This window comes from Esox lucius, chromosome 19, assembly GCF_011004845.1.
Source record: "Esox lucius isolate fEsoLuc1 chromosome 19, fEsoLuc1.pri, whole genome shotgun sequence".
Classification (NCBI taxonomy): Eukaryota; Metazoa; Chordata; class Actinopteri; order Esociformes; family Esocidae; genus Esox; species Esox lucius.
This window is the reverse complement of record NC_047587.1, coordinates 18,329,934-18,351,398: the sequence shown is the minus strand read 5'-3', so window position 1 is coordinate 18,351,398 and position 21,465 is coordinate 18,329,934. Positions and strand designations below refer to the sequence as shown.

Genomic DNA, 21,465 nt, shown 5'->3' with positions numbered 1-21,465 from the left:
GGGGAGGAAGAAAGAGGAGGAGGGAACAGAGCCGAGTGAGAGACTTATGTATATGTAAAGAGAGGAGGATAAGGAGGAATACAGGAGAACCAATACATGGAGGAAAAGGGAGAGGGAATGACAGAAAGACTAAAGAAGGTTGAATGAGATTTACAGTAGAAATAAACCAGGATTGAGAAAATAGGAAAGTGGCAGAGGAAGAGAGAAACAGAATAAAGAGGAGAGAAAGAGAGTTGGAGAGACGTAAAGGAGAAACGCAAATAGGGAAACTGGGTATGAGAGGAGAGAGTGAGAGGAAGGAATAGTAGAGAGGTGGAGTGGCAGATCAAATGAGAGAGGGAGAGACTGAGAGAAACGGGGAGAAATGTGATGCTATTTCAAGACAAGGACTTACTGATAATGTCACTCTACTTCAAAGTACAAAGCGCTCCTGCCACGCTCCTGCATGACTGCGCCTCTAGAGAATTCCCTTCTAGATCAGACGATACAAGGAAGCCTGACAGCCGGGTGTGCGGCACTCACACATTTTATTTGAGAAGTTTCTGGGTTAAATTGCGATGAGAAATACTTCCTGTTATAATTGTGTTGGTTCATTCACAGAAGCTGACCAGAACCAGTGGATCACACCTGTAGATGCCTGATGAGTCCAAAGGCTCCAAGGACATGGATGAGGTAATAATTATGAAAAGTACACTGGGGTACGGAATTATTGGATTATTTGATATAAATGTAAAAATATATATACTAAATACTAAGCTATATTGCATGTTCATAGTTGTATTTCATTTTAATAGACAGCTGTTAAACAGCTGTTCGTTGGTAAAATATGAATTGACAGCTATGATGATATCAAGCTTTTTACTCTGAAAACGTGTTGGGTGCATTTGTAGTTTGATCAGTTGTGTTTCAGATTAGTTTGTGCCATTTATAAAATGAATGGTAAATAAAGCATTGTGTCAATATTATTGTAAATAAGTATAAAATATGAAAAGTAAAAAAAAAAAAAAGTATAAATAAAGTATAAAAGTATAAAATATAACCACAAGTGGGTACTGAGTGGCGTAAATAATCCAAGACCAGGCACTCATGTAGGATTGTAGAACAAAAAGTCTCAACTGTGCGTCATTATTAACATGAATGTGCATTTGCCTTGGTCAAAGACACACAAAGTTGAGGAGAAAATATTGTGACAAATGAAAATGTCACCTTAGAAAAACATTGATACCCAAGAAATTTGAACTCATACAATACTGAAATATTTTAGGCCAAAGCAGACAAAAATATTTTGTATCTTATCAAAGAGACCGTTTAACTGCCAAGGAGTTATACTATTCAGGAAATTAAGTGGGTCAATAAGGGGTCTCTTAAAGGATGAACTGGACAATCACTGGTCTACATGACACACCATTTCAACATGGGAAACCATTCATTTTCCATTCATTTGCCTTTTTCAAATTTGGAATTATACTTAATTCACTTACTGTATATTGTATTTAACCATCATATTTCATAGAGAGCTGGAAGCACAGGGCAAGCAACCTTGACAAAGTTTGCCTAATATCAACATTGAATACATTAACTTAAACGGGATGTAACAATTTTGCAAAACAACATGTTTTGTATTTTGCCAAAGAGGAAGGAGCAAATCTAGAGGCCCAAATTTGCAGAAAAACGCAGGTGACATTTTTCCCAATTTTACTCCAACCTTCAAAAGGATTTTGTATAGAGGCCAATAGGAAACTGCTTGTTGCTTGAAGTGCTTCCTTGCTATGTAAGTGTTATTTATTCAAACAGCATTGTAATGCTAAGGTTGTTGTTAGAATACAGATATTAAGTTGGCCACAAGACATCCCACCAAATTGGAGAACAAAAACTTTATTTTGAGTTGACCTTGTTGATACTTCAAATTAAATTAATATTCTTAAGACAAGCAAATCATCTCACTCTTCACCGAATAACAGTCAACATCTCCCCTTATCAAGTATTAAAGGAATGTATTAAAATAAGATTATTTTTTACACCAGTAAGAAACAAGGTATAAAGGTGTTTAATAAACAGAACAAAACATGCCAATATTACATGATCAAAAGACATTGCATGTTGATTGTGTGTATAGGGCAAATGCATTAAAGAGGCAATGTGTACAAACTACAGCTTTCAGTTTATGCTACTAAGCTTATTCTATTGCATAAGACAAGGAGTATGGTTGTTTTAATGAAATGTACTGTATATTTTCTACCATATACCTAGTACACACCTTTCACTGTTAATAACAGAACCAGATCATCAATTTTTAAGGGTCCTTATTTTCACTCTATTCGAACATCCAGCCGACACAGTGAAGAATATAGACTTTTAAACCCCTTTGTTATTCCACTCAGTACCCGCTTCCACTGGTTCTTATTCTTTCTTTTGCTTCTCAATTACTATTTCCCTCTGAATGTGGTCGTTTTTGATAAAACCGGGTTCTGTGGTAGGATAAGAGGAGAGACTTGACAAGACATCCAATAGGCTGTTGGAATGGAGGTGGGGTCTAATTGTAGATTTGGAGACTTGGTGACCCCAAGATGCAAGTTCTTTTATCTAGCGCTTTTCATTACAAAGTGAATTTGAAAGCGCTATAAAGACAAAACTAATGCAGAATGTTTTTTAGGTAGTTTAGAAAGGCAAGTATTTGTTGTGGGGGTGTTGATGATACAAGTACTGTAGGTAGAATCATCCAACAGGCAGGTACAGAGCATTTTCAAAACAAATTGTTCAGGCTGTTTTATTTAGGTATATTGTGCATTAATTGTATTTTCGCACACATCCAGACACTCTTCTTTTTTGTGTAGTGACTTCTTTAAGGATGGGAAGTATTTTCTGTGTTTATTTTTAAAAGGCATTGGGATAATATTGTCATGTCTAATATCACTGGATAAAAGAAAAATAGTATGTAATATGTTATTATGTAATATGTTTATGAGTATCAACCTACTCACCATATTTTTTGGTTGATTTTCAGCTCTTAACATAAGAGAAGGTCCATTGCAAGTTGGAATAATTTGCATACAGGGAAGAACCAGGGAATCAGTTAATAATGCAAACACATTGAGCAGATGAGTTTATTACCATGTGTAGACACTACAAACCTCAGTCTGGTATGATGGGATCATGTTGACCAGATGATAATAATCACATACTACTAGTTATCAACACTTTATAAATAAATGTAATTATTATTAAGAACATTAGATTCGCCTGCCCGTCAATCCCAGTGTTACCCTCTTCTTGTGTATGGTTTTCAGCTGTCCTGGGAGATGCCCCATCGACAGGTATTCCTCAAGTTGTGCATCCCTTTTACATTAGATAGGATCCATGGTTTTGGCCTGGATTCCATCCAAATGCAGGTTATTGGCAATGTGGCTTTTGAAGACAATATTTACTGAGATGAGTTACATGCTGCCTAATGTGTCACTTCAATCTGATAGTGTTTTTAAAATGCAACGCTTATAACGTTTTGGAATGAATCCAGGCTTTCGTGTGCATCATTCTTGGTTAGCCTTAGGATATACCTACAGATAATCAACTAATTGGCATCGTGAATTTGCAGGGATTTACTGCTATTATGGCCAAAATAATTGGACTGTATTACAGTACAGATTTACCATATAAAACGTAGACTTCACAATGCATCATAGGCAGATGGGTTATGAAAGAGCACATCGTTACATTTAGAAATGACAACCTGTAAACAGAAGGTGGAATGTTTAGAGGAGCGCTGGCTGGTTGAGTTGGATTCACTCACCACCCTAGTGACAATCCAGTCGGATGAATGGTAACAGTCCATTTATAACAAGGATGCATACGTAGACAGTGGAATGCAATCCGTCTAAATCCACGGACCTGCCTGCTCTTTCTCCAAGTGCTATGAATGTCTATCGTGGTAAAGTCATCACATTCCCCTCTGGGACACAACAATGATTTGTGAGAGAACCACAGCCCCTTTATATCACTCAGAAGCATGTCTTGTATCGTCTAAAGCTGGCTCCTAGGGCTCTAAGGTCCTTGGATGTGAAAATAACATCCTGCCTTTCTCCACCTCCATCTATCATTACTCTCTCTTCGTGTTTCCTTTCCACCCAGGTTGCTGGGTCATTCTGTGGATGATGTGAGGACAAAGGACCCCTCTCCAACCTCGCCCTGCCTCCCCATGTCCCTCTCAGCCTATCCGCCGCTGTGTCCTATGGCTTTTTATTCCTATGTGATGACAGATTGAGCTCATGTAGGGATAGAAGCCACTTAACACACGGCGAGAGAGCTACATGTAGCAACATAGGGAGACAAAAGAAGCTTGAAGCGATCCAGTCCTATAGTCAGCCCCCTTTACAATGTGCCATACCCCTGGTAGAGGATTTGATAAATGTTCTCTGCTCCTGATTCCATGTTCCCCGTAGTAAAGCTACATTTGTGTTCATCCTTCAGATAATGAGTGAGCTGGTTGAAGTGTTCAGAGAAGAGCAAGTCAGACGCTGTGATAATTGTCGGTGCACCTGTTTTTGCTTCCAGGCACCAACAGCCTCTGCTGTTTACACTTTCTGATGCTGTGGTGACAGCAGGGGTCTGCAGGGATGGATGCTGGAACATTTACAAAAGATGTTATGAACAAAAGGAGGAAACAAGCGAGGAGAGACCAATGCAGATTTTTAATAACCAACTTTAAAAGACCACTTTACAATACAAGAGGCATTGCATTTCCATTTAGTTTCTCTCTCTCTCTCTCTCTCTCTCTCTTTGATTCTGTTGCACATTATTAAAATAAAATTTTGACATTGAGCATTGCACTGGGAAATCATCTACCTACAATATAATACAATATAAGATACATATAAACAAGATAAAGCACCTTTTTTGTCTTATATTAATAATTAAACAGTTGGAGGACAGACACGGAGTACTAATGTGTGTTTTGTGTGGTAGTATCAGTGCATGGGAGGAGCTCCTAAAACAGGTCTCAGGACTGTGAATAGTCCTTGGCAGGACCTGAGTTCGTACAGATGGAAGCTTTCCTAATTTCCTTTCCTAAGGACCTACAGATGAATACTGTTGGAGTAGGTTTTATACAGTCTTTTTAACAAACCTTTGGATTAATGCAACTGCTACAGATCTCATGTTCCTTTCAGTTAGAGGACATTTCCGTTCACATTACAATAATAATAAAAAAAACAATAACATAGCACCAGTTAATGTTTATACAAAAGCTAATACAATGAATGTCAATGCATTACAGTAAGGTCAAATAATATAAAAAGAGTAATTCTGGAGAAGCATATACAAAAGGTGCACTGACATAGTCCAAGTCAGTTGGGATGTCTTTGGTCCGGTTGCATAAAAAATAAAAAACCCTCTATGAACACTTTGTGATTGTAAAACTGTCATGCATTATTTGGAAAAATATTCAGTTTTATTTTCAAGTATCCTTTTTTTCTTTCCTTTTTCTAATGAAATATAATCTCTGAAAAACATCATAAGAATAGCAGGAAATAGTCAATGATTTGACTTACTAGCATTTTCATTCTAGATTCGTAAAGATCTCTGCCATAAGTCCTCACATTTGTGTAATACGAAAACATTTACAAGAGTAGACATAAAGTGACAACATAAGTATTTAGAGCAACATTTCACAGAGTAGGGCCATGCATGGACATGAATTGTCTTGATCATAAGTAACATGAACAACTTTTTAGTCATTTTTCCCACAGAAAACACCCATCTGTTTTTTTGATTTTTAAGTGTCTTTCCTCAAAGGGATCTTAAAGCTGGTTAGTTTTTGGCCAAACAGCTGGCTCAAGAGGTTGTTCTGTGACTCTGCTGTCCTATAAGAGTGGCTCTCAATGGATCTCATCCCTGTCTTTGGCCTAGACTTAATCAATGAATTGTTCATAGGAGGTGCTGACGCTTTAGAAACAGGGAAGTGAAGAGTCCGCCCAAGGGGCCCTTTCTTGGCTTTATAATCCCCATTAAGATGATGCACAATCTCTGTTTTTTTTGGTGTGCAGTTATCAAGGGTGCTTCTCTTTGGTTGAAGGCCTACACTCCCTGATATTTTGTGTTTGGAGATTATTTTGTTTGTGACCACATCATCTCTCATCGATGAGAGCACTGGGTAGTCGCTGGGTCCGTCTGATTTCCTGTGAACCACAAGGCTCTCGCCTTTGCTGGAACGGAATTTATTTTTGACCTTGACATCAGCACCAAAGTTCTCACGGGTAACAGGTGATGTAACCCTCTGTAAACTATGAGGAGACCTCATCTCTTTCCTCTTCTTCTGTTCTCTTCTCATACAGTCTTTGTTCTCGCTGGACGCCAAGCCCTGAGATGTAAGCTTGGTATGGTGGACTGGCGTTGATTCAATGGTCCTTGGGCTGTGTTTCATGCTTTCACTGGGCTTGGGTGTGAAGGCTTTGTCCTTTTGCTTGCTGTCTTGGCTGTGAATAATGGTTGACTGCTGCCCCTGTTCACACTCCCTCGTATGGTCCATTAATATGTTACTTGATTTGGGTTTAGTAAGAGGAAGGTCATGTGCATTGGACATCTTTGAGCTGTTGATCAGATTTTCACTGAAGCTGACATACAACTCCTCATCTGACGCCGTAGAATCTCTCCTCTGTGTCTTCTTTTCAGTTTCAGCTGTGCTAGTCTGTATAATGATCTCAGTACTGCTCTGTTTAGTATTGGCCAAGGACTCCCTTTCCTCGTCAGCTGTACTACTCTCAAGTGGATTGTCCTCTTCTTTCACATCACATAGCTCTGTGACTGATTTGTCGTCAGCTTCAACCGTGTCTCTAAGAGGCAGCTTAGGTGAAAGACTGGGATCTACATCCTCAGTTTTGGGCATAGCAGTGGCGAGACCTTCGGAGCCCAGATGAAATGTACAGTGCTCCACCTTGTCAGAGTAATCCCCAGCCATGTCCTCAGTCTTCACACTTGCATCAACAGTGTGATATTCACCTGCATTGGTCTGTGTAGAGTCTTCTGTCATGTGTACAGTAGGTTTCAGAACTGGCATTTCAACATTCTGATTTAAGTGCAGTGAGGCTATGCTGGCGATGCCACTGTCAGAGCTGTTTTCTTGTAGACTATCAGTAAGAATTTTTCTTTTTTTGCTTGCCGGTAATTCACACTCATCCCTCTCTTTGGATGTCTTGATAGGTCTGAGAACACCTCTGAATTTGAAGATCTTGTTCCCTCCTGACAAATGCTTTTCCATGTGTCGGTCAAATTGCTCTTTCTTAGAGAAGGTGTAATTGCAGGTGCTGCAGATGAAAGATTTCTTGATTACATGCATGACGTCTGCACACAGCTCACAGGTGTAGAGGGTGGTATGCTTTGAGTCTAGCTCATCCATCTCCTCATGCTCATTCTTCAGATGATCTTTTAGTTCCTGTGGCTCCTGGTATGTCACTGGGCATTTGTGGCACAGAAAAATCTTATTTAGGTTGTGCACAACCAGATGTCTCTGAAGCTTGAAGGGTTTGGGGAATTGCTTGCCACAGTGGTGACAGTCCCTCGAGGGATCCTTACAGTTGGGGTGCATCTCCACATTCTTTGGCGCTGTCTCTGTTTTGTGCAAAACCTCAACTGGTGTCAGTGTGCTTGGTTTTCCAACTTTTTCACCGTTTCCTTTAAGCCTGGCAACTTTGGTCAGAGCTACCTCTGTCGTTTTTGTCTCTTGTCCGTTTGTCTCCACAATAGCAGTTTTTTCCTTGTTGGAGACCTTACTAGACTCTCTGTTGACCTTGCTGGGACGGCGTTGCATTATGGAGGTGATAAAGTTTTTCACAGCTGACTCCTGCATACCAGAACCCGGCAAGCTTCCTAGGATAGCACTGTGTGACTGTCCTTTTCGGGCAAACTGTGTGGCATGTTCCCGTAAGTGCTCATTGTACATCCACACATCTGATATCTCTTTCAGGCACATCCCACAGGTCCAGATGCCGGCCTTGTTCTTAGCATGTTTCTCCCTCAGGTGGTCCCTCAGCTGCTCCCGGGAGCTGAACTTGCGCTGGACACACATATAGCAGGTGGGAGGTGGAGAGGGGTTGTGGGATAGCTTATGGAAGTTCAGCTCTCCCAGGGTGAGAAACCAGGTGAAACACACTTTGCACTTGTACTGTTTGTCTTTGATCTTTATGCTACCCTCTTGCCGCTTTCTTCCCTTGCGTTCAATGGTCTTATTGGTCTTTACAGTGTCTTTTATCTCCGAATTATCTGTCCCAGGAGGCCCTGCTAATGGGATGTCCTTGCTTGAGTCAAAGAATGTAATTTCGGGTAGTTGGAAGGTGGTATTGAGGTTTGGTATATCAATGCTGTGAAAAGGCGATTCGTTGTCTGCAACACATGTTTCTCCAGGATAAGGAACAGAAGGGGTTATGATAGGAAGAGGACATGGTGGGGTTGGGACCTCTGCTTTACAGGAAGTTGAGTCAGGGGAAATCACAGCATCTGCAACAAGGTTGTTGAAGGCACTCAATGCCAATGTTCCTTTGTCAATAGTGCTCTCAAGTGGGCATAGAAAGTTACTGCCATTTTCCACAGTATTTACTTGAATGTCTTTTATGTCTGTTGTGTCCCCTTTCATGTTTCCTACTTTGTTGGAATCAGTCTTTAAAGTGCTATTATGACACATGTTTAACATGATAGCATCATCAATGGATATTGTTTCATATTCACAATGGTCATTGTGATTGTTCACAAATGTTTGGTCCATCAGATTTTCTGTATAGTCATCTCTCTTTTCCAGATACAGGTCAGGAGGAGGATAGTCTTGAACCAACTGTGAATTCAGAGATAGTTTCAGCTTTTTGTTCTTCTTGCCATAAACCTTTGCACATTTCTTCCTTTTCAGTTCCTCATTTCTAGTGGGGAATAACTGTGAGAATTCATCCTCAACAAAAGGGTTAACATCAGTTTTTAATCCAAGAGGGCTTGCAGGAGAAGATTTAAAAGAGGAGACATTCTCCACTTCATCTGTCAGGCCACTGTTTTTCTCACATTCAATCTTTACTGCAACCTCCCCCCGTTTTGATGTGGCAAGACTATCATCTGGAGTCTGTTGCCCACATTCATCTTTTGTGTCATATAGGTTCTCTCTGGACGTATCATAGTCCCTACTAATATCCTTACTTACAGATAGTCCATAATCACTTTCAACAACAATACCAAATTCGGCAACTGCATTGAAAGACTCTTGTCTGGTGCTTTTCGTCTTTTCTGTATCAGTCTTGTTTTGTGTCAGGTCCATCGTCTGAGTGAGTAGATTTGTAACTTCTATTTCAGACACTGGAATCTGTTCAAGGCAACTGTTACTTGTTATAGTGAATGGAAATTCCTCCTGCTCAGTAACGTTGTGGTTTGCAGGATAATTCATGATGTCTTGTTTTTCAGGTGATATGCAGCAATCTTGCTTTACCCGAGTTTGGAATTCAGGAGTAATAGCCTGTAATATGTCTGTTTTTAATATGTTGAGTAACTCGTCAGAGAATGGGTCAGGCTTTACCATCACCTCACTGTTTTTGTTCTTCCGTGGTTTATAGCTTTTCTTGGCTTTTGTCAACTGAGGAGGCATTTGCAGGAATTGGTCATCAGCTGGCTTTGCCATAGTTGTTTCACTTGTGGTGTCCCTCAGGATTAAATCTGTTTCCCCAAGTCTGGTTATGAAGGAGTTATTACTTATCTCAGGGCACAGATTCTCAGAAACGTCTCTGTTTTCTTTTTGCAAACTGGTTTGTGGAACCCAGTGTTTTATATCATCTTTATCGCCCATTTCAGTAGAGTGAGATATTTGATAACTGTGTAAACATACTCTTTCAGTCCTACCCATATGTTTCATGGCCTTATGTCTCTTTAAACCAGGCACTGTCCTGAAACACATGGAGCATATCTCACACAGATTTGTATTTTTCTGCATAGTTTCATCCAGCTGTGTTACTGAACACTGACCTTCCTCCACTGTTAGTAATTTGGTTTGGTCAGATGGAATTGGGGTTGGCTCATTCACACAGACAATCAGAGGTTTAGGAGTGTGCTGACCATCTGATATGTCCTTTATCAAAGGAAAGGTGTTCTGATCACTAGGGACCTCATGAATATCCAGGGCCTCTGGCAGCACCTCTTGATCCACTCTCTTTAACATGTCAACATGTAAGTCCAAATAATCAATAGTTTCAAGGGGAGCCGGGCAAATGCTAAAATCTTCCTTTATATCACCTTTGGATGTAATAGTGCTTTGAGAAGGGAGACCAAGTAACATTAATGGACATTTTATGTCATTTTGGACACTGCACTTAATCAAAGGTTCATCTGGTGGACTTAGAGTGGCTGTATGGTCTGGACTCATAGGAATTTTGGTTGCTATGTCGCACAATGGTTTGTCTGGGGTCAATGTAATTTCATCAGTGAGATCACAAGGTGCACATTCATCATTGGGCCTCTGCTTGATGACTGGCTCCTCCTCATCCATGTTAGCTGGGGATATAGGAGTGTAATCAAACTGACTTAGTTGTGGAGGCTCTTCTGGAATGTAATTGTGGTTTAGTGGGCTTAGTTTGAAATCATAGAGTGATACAGAGACTCTCTTTGTAAGGGCCTTCATTGCCTCAGATGGCTCTGTAGCAATAGTCAAAGGAAGAGAAGAGGAAATGCAGTCTTCAGTGCTAGATATTTTACTCTCTGTGATTCCTAAATCCAGTTGAGGAGGACTCACTAAAGAGTACTCAATCTCAGCTGGAATTGTCAATGGGGCGCTTATATGCAGTGCTTCTTTGGCATTTAAGTCACAGTTTTCCTCCTTGGTAGATTGTGTATCCTGGACTGAGACTGTATGAATATTTTTGCATGTCGTTGTCTTTGACTGTTCTTGTGTGTCATGTTTCTCCACAAGAAGGTGTGGAGAAGCTGGTAGAACTGGACTTGATAGAGAAGTATTAACTGGAATCACGTCCAGCCTTTTGCCCAGAGGCAAATCCTCTTTGTATGGTGAGTGTTGCGGAGATACAACGAGATGTAAGGTGACTGTTTTCTGGATGTCTTTACAATGTGGAATCTCTTTTTCTTGACTGTGTTTGTGCTCAAGTTCCATTTCTGTTTCAGCTATGTCATGAGATGTATGTTTCATGTGTGCATCACTGTCAATATCACTTACAGGCTCAACAACGCCCAAAATGGTGCTTTCATCATCTGAATTAATGTTGGAAAACAGTGAAGTTTGGCTAGTGTGTTCTCTGTTGGTTTCCATGAACAGTGGATTGCGAAGCTTATCTGTGAAAGTCTCCATTAGGATATGGTTTGATGGATTTTCAATGTCATTCCCAGGGGTGCCACAAATCAGAGGAGCTGTGTGACTCATCACCTCATCCTGTATTGCACTCTCAGATTCAATGGTGTCTTCTTTTGTTATTAATGCCAAACTGTCCTCAGTCGGTTCATTTGCAGATGGTAAATGACATACATTCTCAGATATAAGATGAACATCAATGAGTTGTTCTTCAGATGCATTTTCTACCGCTTCAGGATTATTGTGTAAGTTCTCCTCCATTTCCTCATCTAGGATGGACCTATTGAAAAGCTGGCTCATATTTTTGAGATTGATGTCCTCCACAGGTGTTTCAGGCTCCTGGTGCTTATCAATTGTTTTATGCAAAATGTCTGGATTCTCATCAATGGTAGGGTCTTGAAGCTCTGTTTTACCATCACTGTGAGAATCTTGAATCTCAGGATTCACATCAATCGTGCCGTGTAGAAGCTCTGTATTCCCATCAATGTTAGTATCTATTAGCTCTGCATTCACATCATTGGTATTGTCTAGAGGCTCCGGATGCACATCAGTGGTAGTATCTGGAATCTCTGGATGGTCATCTGTGGTAGTATCTGGAATGTATGTGTGCTCATGAATGGTAGAATCTAGAATATCTGAATGCTCATCAATGGTAGTATCTACAAGCTCTGGGTTCTCATCAATGGTTGTAAGCTGTGTATGGCAGTCTGTAGTTGAGTCCAGAAGCTCTGTATATTCAGGGAGGTCACTTTTGTTTTCATGGATTTGATCCTCACAGTCTTCTAGCTTCTCATTCTCAAAACTCTCCTCAATCATTGGTGGATTATCAATTTCAGTGTTTGAGGAGTATTTAGTTTCTATGCCACTACTGTCTTCAGTGATACTTTTCATGATTGTCTTATCTTTGAATGTGGACCCACTTTTGTTATTGTGCAAAAACTCAACAGACTGCAGTGAAAGGGTCTCTTTTACATCAGGTGGGTGTTGAGCAGGTTTTGACTCAGAGTGTGTGGATTCCACGTTTGCCGCCTCCTCAGTAATGACCTCTTTTTCATTCGGAACTCCACCTTCAGCAGCTTCAGCAGATGGAGCATGGCTGTCAATCTGTATGTTTTCCTGGCTCTTAACCAAAGTGATGTTTGACTCCTCAACACTAGGTGTGATGGGATCATTTTTGAAAATGGAATCTGATATTACCTCCAGACTTTTCATCAGGTTTTCTGCATATGTCTTATTCTCTAAAATCTCTTCAGATTTCTCTATGGCAGTTCTTTCGTCAACACCCACTCCTTTATCTTTCTGGTCCTCCTGTTCCAGATTCCCTTTCTCAGCATTTAAGGTTGAGGTCATCATTGTGTGCTTTTGGTCATCGTTCTCGCTAACCTGCTCAAGAACACTAGGTTCAGCATGGGTTGGCGTATGATGTCCATCCATCAACTCAAACTCAAATGTACTGGACCATGGTAGACCGGGCTCAGCAAAGGCCTCTGAATGTGGGTCAGATGGCATACTTGACACTGCCAATGCCATGCTTTGTACAGGGCAGCCCATATCCAGGCCATCGTCTTCATTCTCAGATTCATCATTGAGTCGTAGAGGGGAGAATTTGCTCATCTTCAGAAGCTTTGGGGACTCCTCAGTAAGCAATGGCGGCCCACTCAGCTTGGTTGTCTGGAGCTGACTCTCCAACTCTGTCACAATCCTCTTTATCTCTAGCTCATCTTCTGACACGCAGCTGTTGAGATTTACACTGTAGTCCATAATTTTGTCTGGCAAAGACAAAGGAACATGACTGTAATCTGACTTCTTTTGATTTGGTTTGTCCAAGTTGTCTTTGTATTGGGATATCTCATCTGGTAACATGGGACTGACATCGACCATAAGACCCCAGTCCCTCTGTTCCAAGAAAGGAGAAAGAAAAGACGATGAGCTGAACACCTCTTTTTTGTCACTGGAGGTCTCTAAGGAGTTAAAACCTTCTTTGTGCAATGGAATGTCAGTGTAGAGACCATTGTCAAATTCGGCCACTGAAAGGTCCTCAAACATTGAGGTTGTGTCAAATGAGAGAGGAGACTTCATAAGACTCTGGTCCTGCCCTAGGGGGTATGGAATGAGATGTGACGTCTCTTTCTGTGTCAAAGCCTCCTGAAATTCAGTTGGAGACAGGCACACTTCGTCCATGAGTGCACTGCAAAGAGGTGTGGACTTGGGGACTATCACATTGCTGAAAGTAATTGGCTCCTTAATGGGATAAGGAGCACTCTTATTATGTTTGTCAAAAGTAGAAATCTCTGACAACTTTGAATGTGTCTGTGTGGATTGAGATCCCCCACTTTCTTTGATTTTGAGTACAGATCGTTCCTTTGAGATGGTCTCATCTTTTTTTAATTTATTATAAAAAAGGGATTCCTTGTTGTTTGTAGCAGAATGTGATGACTGATGTGATTTGAGATCAGAACTTGTGGACTGAATATGTGTTGATTCCCCTTTGGAGGTCTTGACAGATGTCCTCAGTGGTACGTTTTTGTCTGAACTCATTATTGTGTCAGTTTCTCTGCTAGACGAGTCATCCTTCTCCCTTGAGGACACATCTTTGCTTCTGCATTTCTCAAGGTTTTTGACTGCACTTCTTACTTTTGGTATTGTTAATACTGGATCAGCAACTTCAATATTTGAGTTAATGATCCTTGAACCCACTAAATTGTCTTTATTAGTAGAAAGGAATGTCTTATCAGCGCTATACCTCTTAGTAGATTTGGTAAATGTCAGTGCTAGTTGAGTGCTAGACTCCTTGCATATCTTTTGAGGAGATCGTTCATAGGTCCTCTGCTCAGAAGAGTCCTTCCTCCTGATTTCCACTCTTTTCTCACAGTCTGAGTCTGTGCGGTCAGTGCTTTTGGGGCTGTTGATGCTATCGCTGGAGATGCTAACAGATGTGCTGACTTCACTGCTAGTGGATGACCTGCTACCTCTCCTCTTTAGTCTCTGATGGGAAACAGTTTTGTCTGGAGACAAGGAGACATCTTCAGCTTTCTTCACCTCAAAACACTCTTTTGATTCATGCCTCCATGCGGCACTGTCCCTGTCGCTCCTAGCCCTCCATTTGCACTCCTTTGTGTATGTGTATTTACAGCGGCTGCTTTGACTCAGGCGACCTTGGCTTGCTATCTTCACAGGCTCACACTCGTCATCTGAGTCTGAGACATAGTCGTACTCCCCAAATGCAGGGTTTGTCACAGTGGGCGTAACTCTCTCCATCACCAATGAAAACTGGAGGTTTTTAGTGCCTTTTACATGGAGCTTGTTTAATTTGTTTTTCTGTTGAACTATCTTGTGAATAAGTTCTTTACTCCAGGTACCAGCACCGGTCCTTTTCCTTTTACTCTCCCTTGCTGCATTCCTGGGTGTTGGGGAACTCCTGTTTGTTGAGGAGACTTGGTAAGAGGTTGCACCATTTGACAAAGTATTATCCTGGAAACTTCTAACTCCACAGCGTTCTGAAAATGTGCTAGATAAGAGGAACCTTGGAGTGTTAGTGTTTTCCTCTTCACTATTGCACAGCTTTCTTATATCTTTCACTTTATTTTCTTGTTCCCTCGGTTTCTCCCCTGAGGCAATCCTTGAATTTTTATGAGACACTTCTTTTTTGATCTTCAATTTCTCATTCAGCTCAAAATTCTGAGGAGTCCTTTCAAGTTGGCTTTCTGTGTGTTTGTTGTCTGTCTGAAGGCTCTCTATGTCTGAGTCATAAATATATTTTCCTTGTGTCAGAGACTTGTCATCTTCAGTAGATTTTTTGCGTTTGCTCTCAAAGACTATTGAGTCTTTGGTTTTCAGTCTGTTTGTAGATACTTTGACAGTGGTGAGGTCATCATCTGCGAATGCATCAATAAAGCTGCTGTCAATCTCTGCATTGTCTGACTGATACCCCAGGCCATTTAGAGCCTCAGTGATTAGGCTATCTAACTTTGCATCCTCCATTTCCAAGTCAGGAAGAGAGACAGGAAGGTTACCTGCCCCAGAGAACAAGTTAAGTTTCATGGGATCATCCTTAGAATCCCCTTTTGTTTCGCTATCAGACATCAGTTCTCCATTCTTATTAAGTCCCAGCAGAGACAGGTGATGGTCTGATGGACACCTCGGCATTGAGATGCTTTGACATGAAGCAGTCCCAGAGGATGAAGATTTTGTCATGTCACTGTGAAATTGTGTTGTACTTCCTGGTGTAGTTCTAGTTTCGTCCACCTTCTGTGCAAACGCATGCTGTCCACAGTATTGCTTATGGCCAAGGAATGAGGCCAGGTTAGTGAAGTTCTGATCACACTGTTTGCATGTGAGAAGCACGTCAAGTTGGTCAAGGTTTGCTAAAGACGTAGCTAACAGTTGATGTGCAGAGTATGGTGGTGGAGGTGGGTGATGCTCCACCCCAAAGCCCTCCATATAGCCCTTGTTTCCTTCCATACTAGGCTTTGGATGTCCATTATTATGCAGGTAGCTCATCATGTCTTCTTTTTGCCTCTCTGGGGCATAAGGCCGGTTACGACAGGGATCTGAGTGGAAATGGTGAGAGTTAGTGCTGAGGTAATCTGTGGGTCCTTGCGCCTTCAATTGATGCTGATGATAGAATGGAGGAGGATGCCCAGACTTTATAATCTGGCTATCCTCAGACAGGTTGACAGGGCTTGACGAAGCTGGGGAGAGTGAGGAACACGTGCTGCTAGAGGCTGGGTTATGGACTGGGGAGGGTGAGGGAGATTCATATGGGGATGCCATCATAAGCCCCATTTGTGGGACCTGTAATGGTGGATATCCATATGTTATTGATGATGCCCCAGGCACTGATTGGTTGATTCCAAAAAATATGGGCTTAGTCTTAGACTCACCGCAGCTCTGTTTCACACTATCTTGTCTTGAGTTTGAGAAACCTTCACTAGGCCTATTGTTTTGGAATGAGTTAGGGCTTTTCAATGAACCGTTCTTATTTGATTTTGTATCATCCTGCCAGTCAGAAGGTGCAACCAAATAAGTGAGCTTTTGGTTGCTTACTTGCCTAGACAATTCTATCCTGTTTTGGTTGGGTGGGACAGAAGTTGGGCGTATCTGTTGCCATGGCATCCTATTGCTTTTAGATGTGTTTGGTCTTTGATCAACAGCTGTCTGGTTCTGAAACTGAAACTTATGATTCATATTAGGATAAGGCATAGTGTTTTGGTCAGCTGGTGAAAAGGTCTTATTCTGTCCTTCCCATGAGTGTCTTAACCTAGTATGGGCCTTGGTGTTGATGCTTTTATCAAATGGCATCGAGCTCATGTGAATGTTATTGAGTGGAGGGCTGTTGTTGTAGGCTTTGTTTGGAAAGTGCATTTGGGAGTTTGGACCATGTGCAATACTTCTAGCTTGTTGTACACCAAGAGTTCTCTGACTGGCAACAGCACCGTCTTTGGGGTTGCAGCTCCGCTTGCTGCCTGAAGCAAGGGCTGCATCCCTATTGTCTGCCTGGCTGAAGGTTTCTGTGCCATCTGCCAGGGAACTCTTACCCTGCTCGGACTGCTGGGAGCTCGAGCCGGAGCTCTCGCTGCTAGCTGAGTCCTCACTCAGGCCTCTGGGGCAGTGCTTAGAGGAGGCTGCCCCTTGTGGTGCTTGCAGGTATTGTGGTGGCTGTGGAGGAGTGGAGTAAGAAGAACTGTTCACCGGCTGGTCACTGTTGAATTGAGTGTTATTTTGAACCCCCTCCTGCCCCTCCCCTGATGTCTGAAAGGAGAAAGAGTTATGAGTCGCCTGGGCAGGAGCCAAAGAGGAGTCTATATAGTCCTGGGATTGGGGGTTTTGATCATTTGGAAAAGGGTCTGGGTTTGAGTCTTCCAACAACTGGTATCCATACTGAATATGCAATGGCGCAAAGCTGCCATTTGCCTTGTTTGCCTCAGACAGAACAGTGGATTTTTGTGAGGAAATCCCATAGTTAGCACCGTTAAAAGTCCTATCCGGAGACTGCCAGTCATTGGAGCCACTCAACTGAAAGTCTGGGAAGAGCAGCTGGCTGCTTGGTTGTGTAGTATTGTTGTTCTCCATCGGGCCTGGTTGCTGCTGCTGTGGTGGCTGTTGATGGGTGGATGTCCCACCGGCGGTTCCCAGAGCCTGTGAGGTATAGCTTGGGGAGGTGAGGTCAGAGGAGGAGGACGAGGTCTCTTGGAAGCAGCGGCTGTAGTTGAGCTCCTCCTGTTGCAGCTCGGCCTCTCGCTCTGGTATACTGGGCACGTGGAACCTGTAGCTGCCCAACACAGGGCCTCGACTGGCTTCCAGCTTCTTGGGTGGTGAGACCTTCTGCTGTGGGTAGGCAATACCAATGGTAGGATTGGAGCGCGGGTTTGTGATGCTGAGTCTGTACAGCTGCTGTGGGTTACCGCGCTCCGACTTCCCAGACCGTTTGCCCTTGTCTCGGCCACGGCTCTTTCCGCTTGGGGACTGGGGGCTGCCCTTACCACTGGGCCACGTTCTGTCGCCGGCGAACTTCGGGCCGTTCTGCAGCGACTTGAAGTCTATTTTTCCCGCCTGCTGAGGTCGGATCACAGCCTCACGCTGCTGGCTATAATCCCTGTCCTTCTCTTCAAAGTCGGTCCCTCTGCTGACCGTCCGCCCCTCCACGCCTGAGCTTGAGCAGTGCTCTGAAGACTGTTTTGCGGCTTTCTCACTGCTGCTGTACTGCTCCAGTGCAGTGCCCTCATCCTGTTGTTTGGACTCCGTGTCCAGCTTTCTGACAGCGTACGTGCGCTGAGTCTCTCCTGCCATGGTGCAGACGAGGCGTGCTGTGCAGGCCTGGTCCTGAGAGGTGTTATCTGGGAGCCAGGGGCATGATGAGTAAGGGGGTCTGGATCAATGAGCTTCTTCCAAGGGCACAAACTGCAGGGATGGGAGGGCGGCTCTCTGGGCGATTATCTCTCCAATCTCATGGTGAACCGCTGATCTGGCAGTCTGGGTGTCCTGTGGAGACAGACAGGGATAAGAGGGGTTATATTTCTGAAAGTCACCACTTCTCTTAAACAGTATTAGCACTTTGGTGAACGCATTTCTGCAAATAATAATAATAATCTTAATAATAATAATCTTTAATCGATTTATTAATTAATTATAGCAATCTTACATCCACAAATGTGGATTGTCCATCCATCAACTCATACTCTAAGTTGTACATAAATACATAAAAAAACGGCAATAGAACAATTACACCATTTCAACAGGGATATTTGCGTTACTAATCCAGCTGAAAAGGATAGGTTAGGGTTTTACTTAAGGTTTTCCAGCTATTGCCAGGAGAGAGCAGTGTTGTCACAGTTGTGCCTCACAGTACCGCCACATAAAGCACAAAGACACGGCATAGAGGTCACAGTGTACATACTGCAGGGATCCTAGATCACATGTAGTCATTCATTCTAAAACAGCTTTAAATAGTTCAGATAAATCTGAAAACAAAAGCTATTCAACTGTTAAACAAAAACACAGAACTCCTGTAGGTATAACAGTGATCAATATATACTTCTATAGACAAGACCTGCCTCTGTGCATGCCAAAAGACAGTGCTCTACTATAATTAAACAACTAGGCCCAAGGGGGTGTTGTATATGGCAAATATACCACAGCTAATGGCTGTTTTTAGGCACAATGCAACACAAAGTGCCTAGATACAGCCCTTAGCCTTGGTATACTGGCCATACACCCTAGAGGTGCCTTTATCACATTAGCTGGTTACCAATGCTATTAGAACTGTAAAAACATACTTTTATTTTATTAAATTAAATACAGTTCCATAAAACACAGCTTTCAGACAGTCAGCATCCCAGACCCAAACTGCACAGTTAGGCACAAGGAGTGTGGTATTGATTATAACCTGGTTACCAATGCAATAAGTGGTAGTAAAAGGTGCATTTCTGTCATAGCCATGGTTTATTGTCTGATCTACATCAGAGCAAGTATATCACACACAAACCAGTTATCAGCGCTACAATACATCTGACCAAGGTACTCTAACGGTGTGGTTCGGAGAATTACATGCTCAACACACGTTGACAATGACTGAATGGAAACCCTTTACTCATCTATTCACTCAATATCCCATTACGCTCAGCTATTTAAAAGGTGTTAATACAGCTTATGACAAACATTTTATATAGCTGTTATAAAGGCTTTATTAATGCATACATAATGGCGCCTACAGTAAAGTGTCAGTGAGCTAATCATATAAAAGCTGCAAAGTACACACACACACACGCACACACACACAATGCTGAACGTTTGAATGGTTGACAAGGGTTTAGATCATGGAGCAATACCAGGCGTCCTAGACACTGCATATATCCTGGTTTACTTTGGCCCTCCACTCCTTCAAATTTGGGTCAGACCAGAAGTAGCTCTGAGTTAGTGGCAGAATGTCATTTCTGGGCCTGTTAGCCAAGAAATCCCCCACATTTCATCACACGCAGTGTTTGCACATACACGTTCCATTGTAGATCTAGATAGGCTGATTAGCTGGACAAAGGTGAGATACAGCATGAGACAGAATATTGAATTCACAATTTGTTTTTCACTTGGCAGTGCATCAAGCAATTTAATTGTATACTTTCCTAGGCACTGCTTGGCAATGTAAACAATTCATCAGAGCAGTCAAAAGGAAAGCTAACTGCGTTTGTTAGCAAGACTGGTACAGTAACTGACAGAGGGTGAATACACCAAGCGTTATGCAATACCCTAAGATGGAACGTTACTTCTAAATGACTCTACTTACTGTTGTAACAGTATACCTGACAGTGAGCTTAATAGGGCTGCCCTATTAAGCCAGCTTCTTTTGGCCACAGACTTCACATTGGTAAACCTGGTTCTCGATGAGGCTATGGGGAGGGCAAAGGACGTTTAATGAGCTAATGTCAACGGGATGTGAGTTTTAAAAGACCTGGGAGGAAAACATCTGGATTGACTCCGCCTTCAGACAGAATGTATTTATGGAGCCCCCCAGGAGTAACATTAACACCTACACCTTTAGTTGCTTTTATATGTGTGTGTGCTCCAGTTTGTGCTCAAAAGAGAGTGTGTGTATGTGTGTGTGTATGATTTTCAGAAGCACACTGTAAAGTACAGTGCGTCCCACAGTAAGGGATGCCTGGCTTTCCCTGCCCTTTAACCAAAAGGCCTAAACCTTCATGGACCTGTGACACGTATGGTATGGGTCTGTCCCTGTATTTTTAACAGCATAGCCCTTCTCTGTAATTACAAAAAGTCTGACAATGGTTGGAGATGGGTGTGGTGGCCGTACACAGGAGGGTAGCTCAAGAGCACAGGACAGGGACAAACTTCCATTAGAAAAATGACTCTGAAGGCAGGGGAAAGACTAGTTCAACATGTCAGAATGGTTCTCTGAAGGCAGATGAAAGACTAGTTTAACTAGTCAGAATGGTTCTCTGAAAGCAGATGAAAGACTAGTTTAACTAGTCAGAATGGTTCTCTGAAGGCAGGGGAAAGTCTAGCTCAACTAGTCGGAATTGCTCTCTGAAGGCAGATGAAAGACTAGTTTAACTAGTCAGAATGGTCCTCTGAAGGCAGGGGAAAGTCTAGCTCAACTAGTTGGAGTTGCTCTCTGAAGGCAGATGACAGACTAGTTCAATTAGTCAGAATGTCTCTTGGAAGGAAGGGGAACGACTAATTTGACTAGTCTGAATGGTTCTCTGAAGGCATGGGAAAGATTAGTTCAACTAATCAGAATGGTTCTCTAAAAGCAGTGGACAGACAAGTTCATTTACTCAGAATGGTTCTCTGAAGGCAGGGGAAAGTGTTTCACTATTCACAATGGCCCTCTGACAGCAGTCCCAATGAGATTCATAGATCTATCTGTCAAACATCTGCCAGACTGAAGTGGAGAACCGGCATGAGGAGACTACCAGGCTGGACTAAAAAAACTTCCATGAGACAAGCCTTTAAACCTGAAGAATACAGCTCAAAATTCCCTATAAATGGGAGGTGTCAGTGGATTTTTCTGTGCAAGTCCAGAGAATAGGTAAGGGTCAAATTTGTTGGATGGATTTTTGAAAACCTATACAATGAAAAAGATGCTGCCACCCAGACAACATCTTTTTCAGGGAAGGCCTTGCTTATTTCAGCAAGAC

At 42.3% G+C, this 21,465-nt stretch overlaps 1 protein-coding gene across 2 annotated transcripts in view; it reads right to left on the bottom strand.

Moving 5' to 3' along the window:
- Window positions 1–4,668: 4,668 nt before the first annotated feature.
- LOC109614689 overlaps window positions 4,669–21,465 on the bottom strand; it is a 371,347-nt gene continuing 354,550 nt past the window's right edge. For both annotated transcript variants that reach the window (XM_034288243.1, XM_020040402.2), the window contains one exon: window positions 4,669–18,295. In XM_034288243.1, coding sequence (XP_034144134.1) covers window positions 5,768–18,103 — 12,336 coding nt within the window. In that variant the 5' untranslated portion in view covers window positions 18,104–18,295 and the 3' untranslated portion in view covers window positions 4,669–5,767. The remainder of the gene's footprint in view (window positions 18,296–21,465) is intronic.